At 40.2% G+C, this 15,194-nt stretch overlaps 1 protein-coding gene across 5 annotated transcripts in view; it reads left to right on the top strand.

Moving 5' to 3' along the window:
• CEP85L (centrosomal protein 85 like) overlaps positions 1-15,194 on the top strand; it is a 150,379-nt gene that overhangs the window by 73,348 nt on the left and 61,837 nt on the right. For all 5 annotated transcript variants that reach the window (XM_021294443.2, XM_065056745.1, XM_065056744.1 and 2 more), the window contains one exon: positions 4,431-5,197. In XM_021294443.2, coding sequence (XP_021150118.2) covers positions 4,431-5,197 — 767 coding nt within the window. The remainder of the gene's footprint in view (positions 1-4,430; positions 5,198-15,194) is intronic.

Below are 15,194 nucleotides of genomic sequence, written 5' to 3'. Positions count from 1 at the left end.
TGTTAGAAATGTGCTCCAGAGAGCTTTGTAGTGCGCCCCCAAAAAAGTTAATTAGGATAATTGAAGAGCAAAATTTGACATATAACCTTGATGCTGTTCAAAGGAAAACCAGTAGCAGCTAGATTTCTTTTTTTCTCCTGTCTCTTTACATTTTCATTAATGAGAGCAGTCTTAAGCATTGGAAGACTCTGGAGTCACACAAGCCATGTGCAAGAGTGCCTGCAATCTTCAAATAAATACTAGCTCAGTTAAGTGAAAACTGAGTAATGCTGAGAAGAGAGCACTTCTAGTTCCAAACTAGGCATTTGCTTACCCCTGACTGTATGGAAGGGAAGAAATCTGCTGCTTGGATCAAATAGTACTGGGCAGGATTTGTCCAGATGGAGATTATTTCTGTGACTACAGAAATAGTGATGTCTTTTAAGTTCCATGGTACTTTCTGGGTTCTCCTTTTCAATGAAATTTCTGAATTTCATGCTTTTTGTGTTGTGAGATGTTTCAGAACGCAGACTGGTTCTGTTTCCAGCTGAGCATGCAGTCAAGGCAGACTGGAGCAATATGCTCTAAGATGTGGCATGAATTTCCTCATATGTTTCAGTAAGCGTTAATGGGAAGACTAATTAGGACAAGTTGAAGCCAAAATTGCTGTGTTTCACTTTCAAACTAATTATCAGAGACATCCATCAGCTGTAGTTGGAAGTATATGGCATTGCAAATGTAAATCTCTTAGAGGTGTTTAGAATCAGAAGTGAGGAAAAGAAGTTTGATTCTAACTCAGGGCTTAAATTTAGGGTAGAACAAGCAAAAATAAAAATCTACCATATATTAACTATATTCTAATAAAAACAGCTGAAGAAGATCATATACTTCTAATAATTATAGGTTTTAATTCTAGTTGGAAGACTCTGTAGGTGATGTTAAGTCAGTAATTCAGACTGAAAATGCTATATTATTACTATTATTTTTTAGGTATGGAACTGTATTTAAGTTTTTCAGATATATGCATACAGATAGGGTTTCTTCTCTTACCTTTCTCTTGCAGATGTGATGTTTTTACTTGTAAAAAATATGCATAGCCAAATATATGGGTCCCCATATTCAGTTCTTTTTGAATTTTATTATACTTCGTTTGGATATAAAAAAGCCTGTGATGACTTCGTTCTCAGAACCGACTTTGTGCAGTGTCAGATTCAGCTCTGGCTAAGGTATATTACAAAAGTTAGTTTGCTTGAGTGTTATAAAGGCAGCAGCCTCAGACTAAGGAGTTACCTGTACAAGAAGTGCATTTCTTTCTATTATGTTTTCTTCCCTGCTCTCCGTAGGAGGAGAGCAGGAGTATCTCTCTGCTGTTCTGCTGAATGGTCCCAGAAAGCAGGACCCTAACGCTGTACTTAATGTCTCATAACATACATACTTGAGACTCCAGCTCCATCACGTCATGTACCTCTTTCACCACTTTGTCGCTGCTTCAGTGTCCTCAGCCAGAGATGACAGAGTACCTTTACTCCTGTTGCAGAGCAGGCTGGCAGCTGCAGCCCTTGCCGTGCAGTGTAGCAACATGTACCTGGTTTGTAGTGGCTGGCTGTGCAAGTGTCAGCTGTGCTACTGGGAAGGCAGAGCTGAGAGAAGATGATTTTGCCTCTGCCAGGTGCAATTTGGTTACGTGTGGTGGGCATATCACATTTTTTTTGGAACTTGTCGTATTGCATAGCTCTGTCTCCACTGATGCAATAGCTGTGGGCACAGATGTTTGTTCAGAAGACCGTGATTGCTTCAACTTGAAAGGGGTTGTGTGGACTTCTGTCTTCCACTTTAACATGTCCCACTTCTTAAGCAATTTCAAGACAAAAAAAAAGGCCAAGGAAGAAGTTTCTCCCTGCAGTATAGACTTTTAAAGGAAGTAGTGCAGGAAGGAGTGGGAAGTTCTTTCATCTTCTGTGTAAAAAAAAAAAAAAAAAAAAAAAAAGGTACCTCACATTTATTAGCGACATGATCCATCAGGTAACAAGCTAATAGTATTCTTCTCTCCATTTCACTCTCTCTAACGTGAGCATTTTGTGTGTATTTTGTGGTCATCAGCAGCATCCTATGATTAACTCTTAAATTGTTGGTCCATTTCAACCAGCTCTGACCGTTTTGTCAAATCTTAAAGGTATGAATAGCTATGTTCTATAGCCACTGTGAAAGTAGGTGGCTGGGTAGAGGCAAGAGACAAGGTGGTGTGGGCGTATGCTCTGAAACAGGAGGGTACGTGGTGCGACAGTGACTCAGTAGGAGGCAGAAAGGCTTCTGTGGAAATTCCCACCTTCTTAGGAGCCCCGGCTCCTTTGGGAGCTGGAAGACAAGTATGTAATAAACAGGTCTGAATCCAGGAACTGGATTTGGGGGGCTACAATGTATTTTTTCTCACCATGAGTGTGGCTGTAGGGCTATATTATTTTGTATTCTGCCAGTGCAAGGAGTGAGGAAGTCTGGTCCCAAACAGGGAAGAGTATGCAAGTTGGGGGTAAGGATGCCTTTATCTGGATAAGTAGAAAAAGAAGTGCTGCCATTTTTAAAAGTTGTTGCAACATTGGAAGCTCTCTTCTTTTTTCTGGTATATTGAGTCAAATAGATAATTTGAAAGGGTGCCCAATTAATAGTGTGTTCTGGCTTTCACTAAATCACATGAACCTAGTACTATCTATCAGACTGGGTATGCCAATTCTACAGCAGTTGTGTGTGGTGTTTTGGTTGTGTGGTGTTGGTTTCTTGTTAGTTTGTTTTCCCCCCCGCCCCAGCTCTTGTACCAGTTTACAAATCCCTAAGAAATAAGTTCTCTCTAAGTTAGGATGAGAGAAATAGGTAGAGTGTGTCTTACTCTTGGCAAAAAGGACCTCAGAGGAATCTTTTAATTAGAGCAGTTTCATTCTGTCTATCTGCCATTAACTTAATGAGCAATATGTGCTTGCTAAGGGTGCAGCCATGTGACTTGGTGGGAGCTGATCCTCTAATGAGAGGATTAGGTGTTTATTTCTGGTTGTCCACAGCCTGTGATGCCAAGCACATGTCGCTGTGCGTGTGAGAGCTGTCGGCCAGTCCCCAGTAACCTCTCCTGTATGTCTCAACTTCGCTCTTCCATCCCCTCCTGAATATCGCCTCACTCATTTATCTGTTCTTGACATTTTAGCTTGGGATAGATTTAATAAATTATGTTACACACAGTTTCTATGTGGTATTGTAGTTTTGTATTTGGGTCTGTAAATAACACAAAACCTAAATGGAACATAACATTATTCAAAACTTTTCTTGTCTTTTAGCAAATGACCTGGGGAATTGTTGTGGCTGAACCCCAGATGGCAACTAAGCACCACACAGCTGCTCACTGAGTTCTGTCCCCATCCCACCTGCCCCGTGGGATGGGGGAGAGAATTGGAAGTGTAAAAGTGAGAAAACTCGTGGGTTGAGATAAAGACAGTTTAATAATTGAAAATAATAATTAACATTACATTGTAAGAAAAATAAAAATAACAGTGAAAGAAAACCCAAGAAAGACAAGTGATGCAAATGCAGACAGTTGCTCACCACCAACTCACTGATGCCAAGCCAGTCCCTGAGCAGCAGTCCCCAGCCAACCTTCCTTTTACTTTTATCACTGAGCAGGACATCATAGGGTGTGGGATATCCCTTTGGATATCCCACAGCTTCTTGTGCACCCTCATCCTACTTGCTGGTGGGGTCATGTGAGAAGCAGAAAAAGTCTTGACTGTGTGTAAGCCCTGCTCAGCAATAGCTGAAACGTTCCTGAACTGTCAACACTGTTCCCAGCAGAAATCCAAAACATAGCCTCATACTAGCTACTGTGAAAAAAATTAACTCTGTCCCAGCCAAAACCAGCACAGGAAGTGTGGTTTGAAGGCTGTGATATCCAAAAGGGGTGTCCAAGAGGCCATCATTGAACTTGCTTGTCTCCAGCCACTGCTGTTTTACAAAGTACATTTAGTGAATTGTTTTGCCTTTAAGAGAAGAGGAGTGGAAGGGGGACCAGACCCAGGGCTCCCGAATTGTGGTACAGCTACCATTTGTGATATAGAAGCTACTTAAAATTAAGTGGGGTGGGGGAGAAATGCAGCTTGCCACCTTCAAGCTGGGAAATGAATGCTGCCTTCTACCTGGAGCCTGAAAATTGTATCTGTAGCTGCTGTTGCCACCACTTAGTACAGGTTTCTTTTGTAATGATAGCACCTGAGTAAAATAGATTTGAAAATCTCCCACTTTAATAGGTTTCAATTCTCATAATCTTGAATGATTCAGAAGATCCTATTTTGTCAAGAAACCAGTTTCCCATTTTTGCATTTCACCTTGAATTTGATGTTTTCCCTCTGAGCGCTGATGTTAACATATATGAGTTCTGTATTGTACTTACTTAAATGATAAATCTCTCTTCCCAGATCATTCAACTTCAAGTGGTACATCCTCGTTTAAGCCCAGCCGATCACTGGTTTCTATTCCCACTGCCCATGTGATGCCGTCTAATGCCAGCTCTTCACTCTCCAGACACAGGGAAGCTTTCAAGTCCGATGGCTCAAAATGGAGTACAAGCTTCGTACGGTCAGGAGGAGGCAGAAGTCCGGGTGCCCTGGACAATTCTCTTGACATGAAGGATGCAAGACCCGTAAGAAAGTGGTCCTCCTTGTCTAAACTCAGCTCACCAAATACCTTCAGCCAAGATGGTAGTAGTCATTCAGTGGACTCCAGGGCTAGTACAGACAAAGCTGTGTCATCACAGTTAAGGACAAATGGACCAAGTTGTTTGCATAATAGCATGGAGTTGCTAAAAATTGAGGACAAAGAAATGGGGAAAAGGCGATCTTCTCTACTAGACTGCAAATACAAATTTGAAACATGCAGCAAAGATGATTTTGTTTCAGATTCCTCAAGTAGGAAACATGCCTTAGACTTGACCTACAGTGCCTTACCTGAAAGCAAACCTATGGGAGCCAGTTGTGAAGCTTTCGGACAGCGATACGCAACTCTGGGACAGCAGGCTGTGGGTGGAGCTCCCATACAGCCAGCAGTGAGGACTCAAATGTGGCTTAAAGAACAGTTACGTGCAAACCCTCTGGACTGCAGGACTACTGGGGAGCCCTACGGTGTAGCTGCATGGCATGTGCAGCAGCTTGAAGATTTTAGAACAGGAGGTGAACAGCCTGTGCAGGTAAGGCTAAAGCTTGGTGTTTGGTGCCATCGTGTGGCACCATGTGTTATACCTAAGGAACAGCATCAGCCAAATTTTAACGAAATGGAAAAGTGAACAGATCCTCTTAACCAGGTGATGATGATGGTGTTTTTAAACTTTGGGGATACTACTGTGTGTTTCTTTATTACCTGAGTGCTGATTATTTTTTTTTTTTCTGATATCTGCTGACAGTTTATCATAGAATAGTTTGGGCTGGAAGGTACCTTTGAAGGTCTTCTAGTCCAGTCCCCCTGCAATGAGCAGGGACATTTTCAACTGGATCAGGTTGCTCAGAGCCCCATTTTGCCTGGTCTTGAATGCTTTCAGGGATGGGGCACCTACCACCTCTCTGGGCAACCTGTGCCAGTGTTTCACCACCCTCAATGTAAAAAAAAAAAATAAAGTTCCTCATGTCTAACCTCCTGATTCTCCCCTCTTCTAGTTTAAAATCGTTACCCCTTGTTTTGCTTCAACAGGTTTACTCTGATTCAGTGTGTGTGTGCATGAGACTAGCATATCTTTCTGAGACTGGACTAAGTTCATCAACATTTTCAGTAGCTCTTAAGAGAGTTTTTGGTCACAGTGTAGTGGGGGAGCATGAATGTATTTTGATCTAAATGGATTTACAAGGAGGCTTCATTTATGTGTTCACTGAAAGAAGAATGATTCCTGCATGGCGCAAGGATGAATATTCAATATCGCTATGACTAGGACTTAAAAACTCAATTCTGTTTGAATTACTGCTTGTTAGTTAGAATCAACCAATAGTCAGCTAATCTGGTGTATTTAAAGAAAATAACATGTAGGTTTTCTGTGTCATACTTGAAGTATTTTCATATAGAAAACATCAGATGTTGTTTAAGAGACAGATACCCCTTTCTAACAAGACAACTCACAATCTTAATTTCCAGCTCTTATCCTAATGGGAAAGGATAGTTTGTGAAGGAAAGAAGTATTTAAAATCTAAATGTTGGGTTTTACCAGTGTAAGTAAACTTGGCTTGCCAAAAAAATCTCAAGTGGATTAGAATATGTAGATCTTCCTGAAAAGCAGTTTAAGGTTTGACTAGGATATTATTATTCAAACAGAAATAGTCTAGCTGTATGTGCGAATACCTGTTTTCTCCAGTCTGAAGATAAAGTAATTTACAGGAAGTTGTGCTCAAACTTTTTTGTTTCTTTCATTGTGTATTGAAGGGAAGACTCACAAGTTCAAGAGGTTCTCAAGATTCAGTCATGTTCTTAATATATATTTTTTTTTAACCTGAAGTCAATTAATATGGCTGAACTAATATTAATCCTTAAGGATCTCTCTAAAGAGCTGACATTGTTCCAGGTAGCCACACTTCGCCTTTATTACTACAGAAACCCTCATCCTTCTCTAAGCTTTTTGAAGTCTTGACATTGAGAAATGATGCAGGTAGAAAGAGCAGGCTGCTGGTGTCCTCCCAAAGCTGGTAACAGGAGCTGGCTCACTGCTGAGGCTGGGTCAGGGGCACTGCCAGATGGACCCTTGGCAGCTGCCGGTGGTGTTGGGGAGCACAGGAGGTCTCGGGGGGCACCAGCAGGGTGCTGTGGAGGAGCTGAGCCCAGTTCTTCCTGCACGTCTTCTGAGCACCTGTGGGATGTGGTGCTGGCCGCAGCCATCCGCAGGGCTGGCTGGGAGGGTTGCATGCAGATTACTGTGCCTGGTGGTTCTCTTTCTGTATTTAAATATGTATTCAGAGTAAGCTCTTTTTGCTTCTTTCTGTCACTCGTATATGGCTTTTCATCATCCTCTATGTACCTTTCACAACGCTTTGTTTAGGCTGAGTGTTTTGGAAACTCTTATTTAGGTCAAAACAACTGCCAGTTTTTGTCTTTCGCTTCTCATAAATGCTTTCTCACTCTGTGATTAAATATAGTGTCTTCTTTTTGCATGAAAGCAAAGTTTCATGTTTGAAACAGGTGAAACCCTACAGGTGGTATTATGGTTATTTAAAAAATGTTCCTGCAGGCGTTGATGCTGAGCTGTGTTTTGAGGACAGAGCCAACAGGGGGAGCACACACATTGTTTATCTCTTTGGCTGAATTCATAAAATGGTGCTGCATCTTTTCAGGTTTTTGAGATTGTAAGATTACAGGATGAAGTTTTGCTTTAAACTTTTCTTGTTACTTTTATTTTTATACCTGCATCAGTATTGATATATATGTTACAGGGTATAGCCAGCCCCTGGCTTAAGAAGCAATGATTCCGTCAGCTGTGCGGTTAATTCTGGAAAACAGGGGAGGTCTTTGAAGCTGCAGCCTTTGCTCTGCTTACCCTGACCCCCTGCTAGATTGTGAGGGGGGGAAACAGGGGTCTGACAGTAATTAAGAGCACAAAGGGTATGGAGGAGGTTCCTGGTGGCCTTGGCAGGTACTTTCATTAGTATGACTTGAAATTGCATTGATGGGCCTTGAAATGTGATCTGTTTCCTCAAGTGAGATGTTGTGAAATAGGATCCGTGGAAACAGAAAGTTACAGCATGTGCAAGAGCAGTGAGCCCTTGGGCTCTTACAGGCATCCTCTGCTTTCTGCCCAGAAGTTACAGCTTTGAGGAGGGACGGCAGAAGAAATGAAGAAAGGAGAATGGTTCTTCTGGTCTTGACACCTGTTTTTGTTGTTGTTGTTTTGTTTTGTGGGGGTTTTTTTGTTGTTTTTTTTGAGAAACCTTAGCTTAAGGAGAGGGTAATCATAGAATAATTTTGATTGGAAAAGACCTTTAAGATCATAGAGTCCAACTGTTAGTCTTGGTTATATGTACAAGCTGGGGCACAAGAGGCTGGAGAGCAACCCTGTGGAAGGAAATCTGGGGCTTTGGGTTAACAGCAACATGAGCCAACAGTGTGCCCTAACAGCCAAAAGGGCCACCTGTGTCCTGTATGCAGCAAGCACAGCACTGCCAGCCAGGCCAGGGGGGTGATTGTCCCGCTCTGCTCCGCACTGGTGCGGTCTCACCTGCAGCACTGTGTGCAGTTCTGGGCTCCACAGGATAAAAAGGGTATCAAGCTACTGGAGAGTGTCCAGAGGAGGGGTGCAAAGTTGATGAGAGATCTTGAGGTCAAGACCTATGCCGAGCAGCTGAGGTGACTTAGTTTGTTCAGCTTGGAGAAGGCTGAGGGGTGACCTCATGGCAGTCTACAGCTTCTTTATGGGGTGGGAGGGACAGCAGAGGTAGATGTTCTGATCTCCTCTTTTCTGGTAACCAGTCACAGGACATGAGAAAGTGATGCAAAACTGCATCAAGGGAAGTTCAGGTTGTACACTAGGAAAAGGTTGCTCACAGAGAGGTTGGTCGATCACTAGAACAGGCTCCCCAGGGAAGTGGTCATGGCACCAAGCCTGTCAGAGTTTAGGGGGTATCTGGAGGATGCTCTTAGTTCTGTGGTTGAGTCTTTGGTAGTCTTGAAAGGAGCACACAGTTGGATTTGATGATCCTTATGGGTCCCTTCCAACTTGAGATATTCTATGAGACTACAACTATGCTATGTTTGGGGTTTCTTTATATATATATATATATATATATATATATTTTTTTTTTTTTTTTGTGAGGGTGTGTGTGTTTTGTTTTGTGTTGTTGTTTGTTTTTTTTTTGTTCTCCCACCTCCCAAAATCACCATATATGCATCTGCGAACTGATACGCTATTGTTTCTGAGAAACAAAGAAAACTACAATCTTAAATAGAATATACACATAGAGCAGAGAGAGAGAGCAGAAAACAGAAGATTTTGCTAGAGGAAGATGGTGATTTATAAAAGGGGGAAAAAACACCTCTATAGAAACATTTTTATTTTTCTTTTCCTCTTAGTGGAGATTATTTTTGCTGTTCTTCCTTTAATGAGCGTGTATGCTGATGGAAATGCAGTGGTTTTTACAGGACTGAAAAAACTACAGTTTACCATCTTTTTACTTTAAAACCACCATTTTCATCAGTAGAGAACAAAATGAACTTAGCTTTAACTGAGAATCTAAAGCAGCTTTGTGTATCTGTAAGGTAGGCTGGTAGGAGAGCTGTAGAGGGCAGCTATCACGAAGGAAACAAGAATACACTTCAACAGTTTTCTGGATTGATTTTGAGGACTGATAGTTCAGGAACAGCTATTGGACTTAATAAAGTCTACAAGTAAATTTTTATGCCTTTCTGGACTAGTATAAACAGCTTATTCCACAAAGCTCTGAATTATGATTTATTTTTATAAAATCAGACAAGCTTTATATTTAAGTTTACTGTAAAGCATTATGTATTACAGCCCTTAAAAGCTGTTTCAAGGTTAATTACTCTCAAAATTAAGATTGTCTCCTTCCTTAATAGTCTGAATTTGACTGAACTCAGCATCTGCCTGTTGTTTTTTGTTACACTTTGCTCCCCAAATTAGCAGGCCTGTAATGCGGCTTTTCCATTCCAATTGTAAACCATGATTTTTAAAATAAAATCTTTACTGTGCACTGTAAGGCAAGTTCAGAGTGTTGGGTAGAAGACCTACAGCTATGTTGATTCTTTTTCTGGATGATGTCGAGTTTGCAGCTGATGCTGTGGATCAAGAGGACGCATCTTCAGAGAAGGTACCTTTTTCAGCTGTGGGTGTGATATTTGCGTGTTTCGGAAATAACCACAGAGCAGATCCTCTCCAGATACTTATTGTGCAACATCATGGAGGCGTATATGAAAATTCTTTTCTCTAGCTAATGTGTACTGTTTTATGTGTGCTTTTTGAAGATGAATGTTCTCCTACGCATTTCCACAGAACAGATTTTAACAATACTTCAATGAAAATAATTTCCATGCAGAATTTATATTTCACTATACACTTCAATGGACCACTGATCTTTCAGCAGACGTTACCATTGTAATACCTTTTTTCTTAACCCCCAAAGTAAGTAAGTGTGTGGTTAGACCAGTGTCAAGGGAAAAAATGCTAACAATGCATGACACCAGTTCCCATTTACTGAGCTGGGAGGCCATACAAATCTGTATGTTTTCATGTAAAAGCATTTCTTAAAGACTGATCCTATTAGCTATGGTATTATCTGAACCTATCTAGGTACATACTGTATGCTAGTCCAGAAGTTAGGTTTAAAATGAAAGCATGCATTTAAAATAGTGGGAGATAATACAGTGAGAAGTGGGGTTTCAGAAGGTTTCATATCTGCTTATTAGCTCTGTACAATGTTGTAGGCATCACATGATGAATCTCTGTTTTTTCAAGTGTATGGGACAAATGTATGATTTCTTCATGGTGTGCTAATTTGTGTCAGAATATAGCTAACAGATGGAAATTGCTTAAATGCATATTTTTCCTTTAATGTATGTGGTTTACTCTACTGCCTTGTTTATGCCATGTATATAAAAGTTATTGGAAATTAAATGTTAATGTGTTGAGAAATTTAGAGATACTAAACAATCTTCATTTCAAAACAGAGAAGAAAGTAAACTGCATGCATACCTGAACACTGGTAAACAAAAGTTGTAAAACTTTATTTGAAAGAAAAAGTTACAACATTCTTCATATAATATTGTTGCTACAGAAAATTTCATTCCTAAATGTCAACTCCAAACTAGTTTTTCTTATGATCCTGGCAGATCAGAAAACGAAAACTGATTCATATCAACTTTTTTTCCCATGTCACATTTTGATGAAATCGTATTTCCAGCAAGATAAAACTTTCTAACATGAAGAATTGTCACCTTTAGTTAGCAGACTGAACTCATTCACTGTGAGCCACAATTAAGCTTTTATGGTTTTTTTTCCTTTTGCTGTGAAGTTAGTAGTCCAACAACCGGTATTGTACTTGTTCCAGTGCGTATGTGGGCTTAGTCTGGAGTACGTGCTGGCAGATGATGGGAAACCAAACTTGGACCATGCTTGATTGCAACAAGAGCCTTGGCATTGCTTAATTGATATCTTTGCCAGTTTCATGTGTTGTCTCAGGAAAATGCATGTTTCAGTTTCAGCAGCGTATTCCAACATTTGTGGAAGATTCTGTAGTTTTCATTGCTGGCTGAGAGGAGGCTGGTGTTGCATCTTGAGCCTGTTTCTAACTGCTAATGGCAGAGTTTCTTATAGACTTCCTTTGTATGTAATTTTGCATCTGGAAGTGATTGTTGGTGGCAGTAGACTCATCTTTCTCCTCTTAATAAAAAGGAATATGTGGTTTTTATTTTTGTCAGGGCTAACTCATTTGTTTAATTTTCACTATGAAATTGTGACAGTGGTTTCTCTAAGGTAAGAAAATTTCTGAATATACGGGAGAGCATACAGACAATAAGCTTTGTGTAGGCCTTAGCAGTTATCAATGAGTTGCCATTTTGTTGGGGAAACTGTTTTTATTCCTCTTCAGACTGGAGTGGGCTTCATATCAAGTTTCTGTGGTTGTGGTATGCTTTGTGCCATCTATGTAAAAAAAACTAGCAGAAATCCTCCTAAATAATACATAACTATGTAACTGTTACTACATATATCCCGTGTATATAAATTTACAGATTTTTTTAAAAAGCAGAATATTTCAAGATGATCAAAATAAGTGACAAAGTGCTTACAGAGATGTAGCTGTGCAGAGCTTTCTGCTCTAAATGCAGACAGGAATTGATATTACTATAACAATATAAGAAAGCTATAGATGTTTAGTTTGCAGAAGCTATTTTAAATGTTTATTTGGACATATTTCAGGGCAGATGAGAGACCATCCATGCTGCCCAGCTGGTGTTGCCTCAGCTTTGGAGTAGGCAGCACAGAGTGAAATGTGGATGCCTGTTAATGGTAGAACTTTGTTTCCCTACACAAACTGGCTTTTTCCTTTGAAAAGTCTGTTTGTAGATCCAATTTAGATGGGTTTCCTCTAGATAACTGTAGCATCCCACAACAATAGTAATGATCTAGAAATCATGAGTGTGAACATGAGCAGATCAGCTCTGTATGATATTCAGCAATCGTGAGCAGTGCTGGATCAACAGTGTATGTGTGGAATCAGGGCTGTGCTGTTGGCAGCAGCGAGCTGGAAGCTGGGGCTTTGTGCACCCCAGGAGCAACATCTGCTCTGTGTGTATTGTGTTAAGTTTACTGTACAGTGCATATGTGTGGGTGTACTTGGCTCCCACATTGTACTTGGAAAAGACGAATGCCAGGAGTAAGCTGTTTGGCCCCAATCTTTCCCAGCATGTCTCAGGTGTGTAGAGGTACCTTCTGGGCAAGTAACTCCAGCAGAAGTGAGCTCTTCCAGGTCACTGTCCTTCCCAGGGACCCGTGGTGAAAGAGCATCCTCCTGCAAAGGGCTGTAGAAGAACGTCCTGTAAGAAACTGCTGTTGTGTGCTTAACGTGAGGACGAGATGTGGACTGGGTGATTGTACTGGCATGTAGCAAGTGGTGTGTCAGATATGGCTTGACGGCTCCCACGCTGCACACTTGACCTGCGCTTAAGTGGTAAATCCAACCTAAGGACGTAGCCCACTTCTTGCGTTTGAGCACGCACACCTACTACTTGTGTACATGGCGGGGTTAAGGGCTTTGTAGGCAGAGTTATAATAACCCTTGTTAAGGGTTATTTTTCAGTTGTTTTGACAGCTTCTTTTGATACTGCTGGGTAAGACTAATGGCTTCTGGCTCTTAAGGTGTTGCTGTGAGCCATAGGTATGAAAAAAGATGTAACTAATAATTATGCTTTCATATTTAAAGTTGATTTATCTCTGTTTCATGGATATCCTTGTTCCCATCAACGTCATCTCTGCTTTTGCCATCCACAGATAACTTAATGCGTGCTGTCAACTGAGTGAATGTATTTCATTCTGCTTTCCTGCTGTATCTGTGTCATTTCTCATGAAGTACACGTTCTATGGAAATTCCATTTTAAAAGTTTGATTTCTGTAGTCCCCTTTGCAGAAATGACGTTCCTTGAAGGCTGCAGGTCTTTTGTAGATATTTTAAAAGTAAGCTGTAGCAGTGAGAAAAAACTACAGTAACTGCTGATACGTCCTTGGATTTCTTAATGTACTCAGTAGCTCTAGATGCTTTCTTTATTCAGTGTCGGGTATGTATCTGTGTGCAACTTTTAGGACCACTTTCTGATAAAATCGGGATGTGAACACTTTCTTCAATTGTTCCAGTCTCTGTGGTCTTTGCATATTTATATTCAGATAGTTTGAAGTGTTTACATTATCATTGCAAAGCCTTCAAAACAAGATTTAAGAAGGAACCAGAACTGCATAAAAGTTCACATCAGCTTCACAAGGATAAATGCGAGCACCAGAACCAAGACTATGAGCAGAAAATTGAGTATCAGGTTGAGACCTCTGTTGTTAGCGAGATCCATAATGTGTGTCAGTCCGCCCTCTTGTGCTTGCAGCACACTCGTGATTGTAGCTTTGGGTTGCTCCTTCAGTCATCAGCAATGTAGATTTATATGAATTTCATTCTGTCCTCAGCTGTTTACCTGGTTTTAGTTTGTCCCACTTAAGAAAAATGTTTGTTTGCAGTAACTAGAATTGGATGTTTGTACAGGACTTTTTTTTTTTTTCCAAATGCCTTAAAAATAATAATAAACAAAATAAAGTTAATGATAGTTTTCATTTCACTATTGAAGAACTTGTGAATGACTGATTAATGGAGAAAGGACTTGAATTTTATACAGTTTGGCTCTTAATTTATTTCAGTTTTTATGTGTGTGGTACTCTTCAGGCCCATTTGATTTTCAAACGAATGGCTATTCTCAAGACTTAATCTATTTCAGCACTAGATTGTTGAAAATTCCCTTCTTTTAAAAGCTCTCTGTAGTCGTACAGAAGAGAAAACTTTACTCATGTGGGCAGAATGTACCTCTGTGACCAGGAGTGTTTCCTACCCTTCTAGGGGCTGGTTCTAGGGCCTGGCACGGCCCAGTGCCGGAGGCAGCGCTCTGTTCTGCCAGCAGCGCTGGGCCCGAGTCATCGCGGCTTTGCCAGCACCTTATTAAGAATCCGGATTGCGCTGGCAGGGGATGCATCCTTAGCGCTTTTAATAGCACATACGTAACGGCTTGTTTTAAGATAGCATTAGTAACTTAGCAATTATGTTTTATATATAGAAATATATATATAAATGAGAGAAACAAAGACAACCAGTCAGCCCTAACAGTGAAATGCTGCCAAAACTTTCTTTTAATAATGAGGTAAGTTTTTAGGAATGATCACAAGAGGGCAGTGCTTTATAGTTTTGTAGTTTGATGCAGAAAATGAACTGGCATTCTTTTATCTTAAATAAAATGACAAGCTTATAAAGCAAACAGTTTGACTAAACTAACTGTCAGATATTACAATTAATCTAGGGCCTATTTAAAATAATTTAAAACACCAGGGTTCTTACTGAAATGAGCATCAGTTTTTAAAGTAGTCCTCATAAATATGTGGTTCTGGTTTTAATCCTTGCAGTGAACAAGCGATGTTCACTCATCTCCTTCCATAACCCAAAGAAGTGGTGGTTGTGGTGGTTTTTGTTTGTTTGGGTTTTTTTTCCAGTTTTTAACATCTAGGTCAAATCTAAAAGGACTGCATTTGTTGTTAAATTGAAAATATATATGGATCTCGAAGGACTTCACAAATATTTTTTAATTGTTTTCTGACAGACACTATTTATTAAATAGCCATGGAAATACAGATATCTGGTGTGTAATCTGGAGTATATTAGTATGCTTCCAGACATGACCAAGAATACTCTCTAAACGAATACATTCATTTTTCTGCTCTAAATTTAAGTTAATAAAGAAATGCAAGTACCTGCTGTCCTCTAAGATGCCTTACGGACTGACTCTGAAATGGGCCATGTCTTCACTTAGAGAAAAATGGGTAGGTTTATCAATATTTGTTGAAGAGCTGGCTGAAGAGATATCTCTAAAACCAGCGTATTCTTGTTCCTGATTCAACTCTTTTCCAGTGGAAAATTGCTGGTTTTGTTCACTATGAGTGTGTAAGATGAACTTAGCAGAAA

The sequence above is a fragment of the Columba livia genome, chromosome 3 (genome assembly GCF_036013475.1).
Source record: "Columba livia isolate bColLiv1 breed racing homer chromosome 3, bColLiv1.pat.W.v2, whole genome shotgun sequence".
NCBI lineage: Eukaryota > Metazoa > Chordata > Aves > Columbiformes > Columbidae > Columba > Columba livia.
This window is presented reverse-complemented; position numbering and strand designations above follow the sequence as displayed.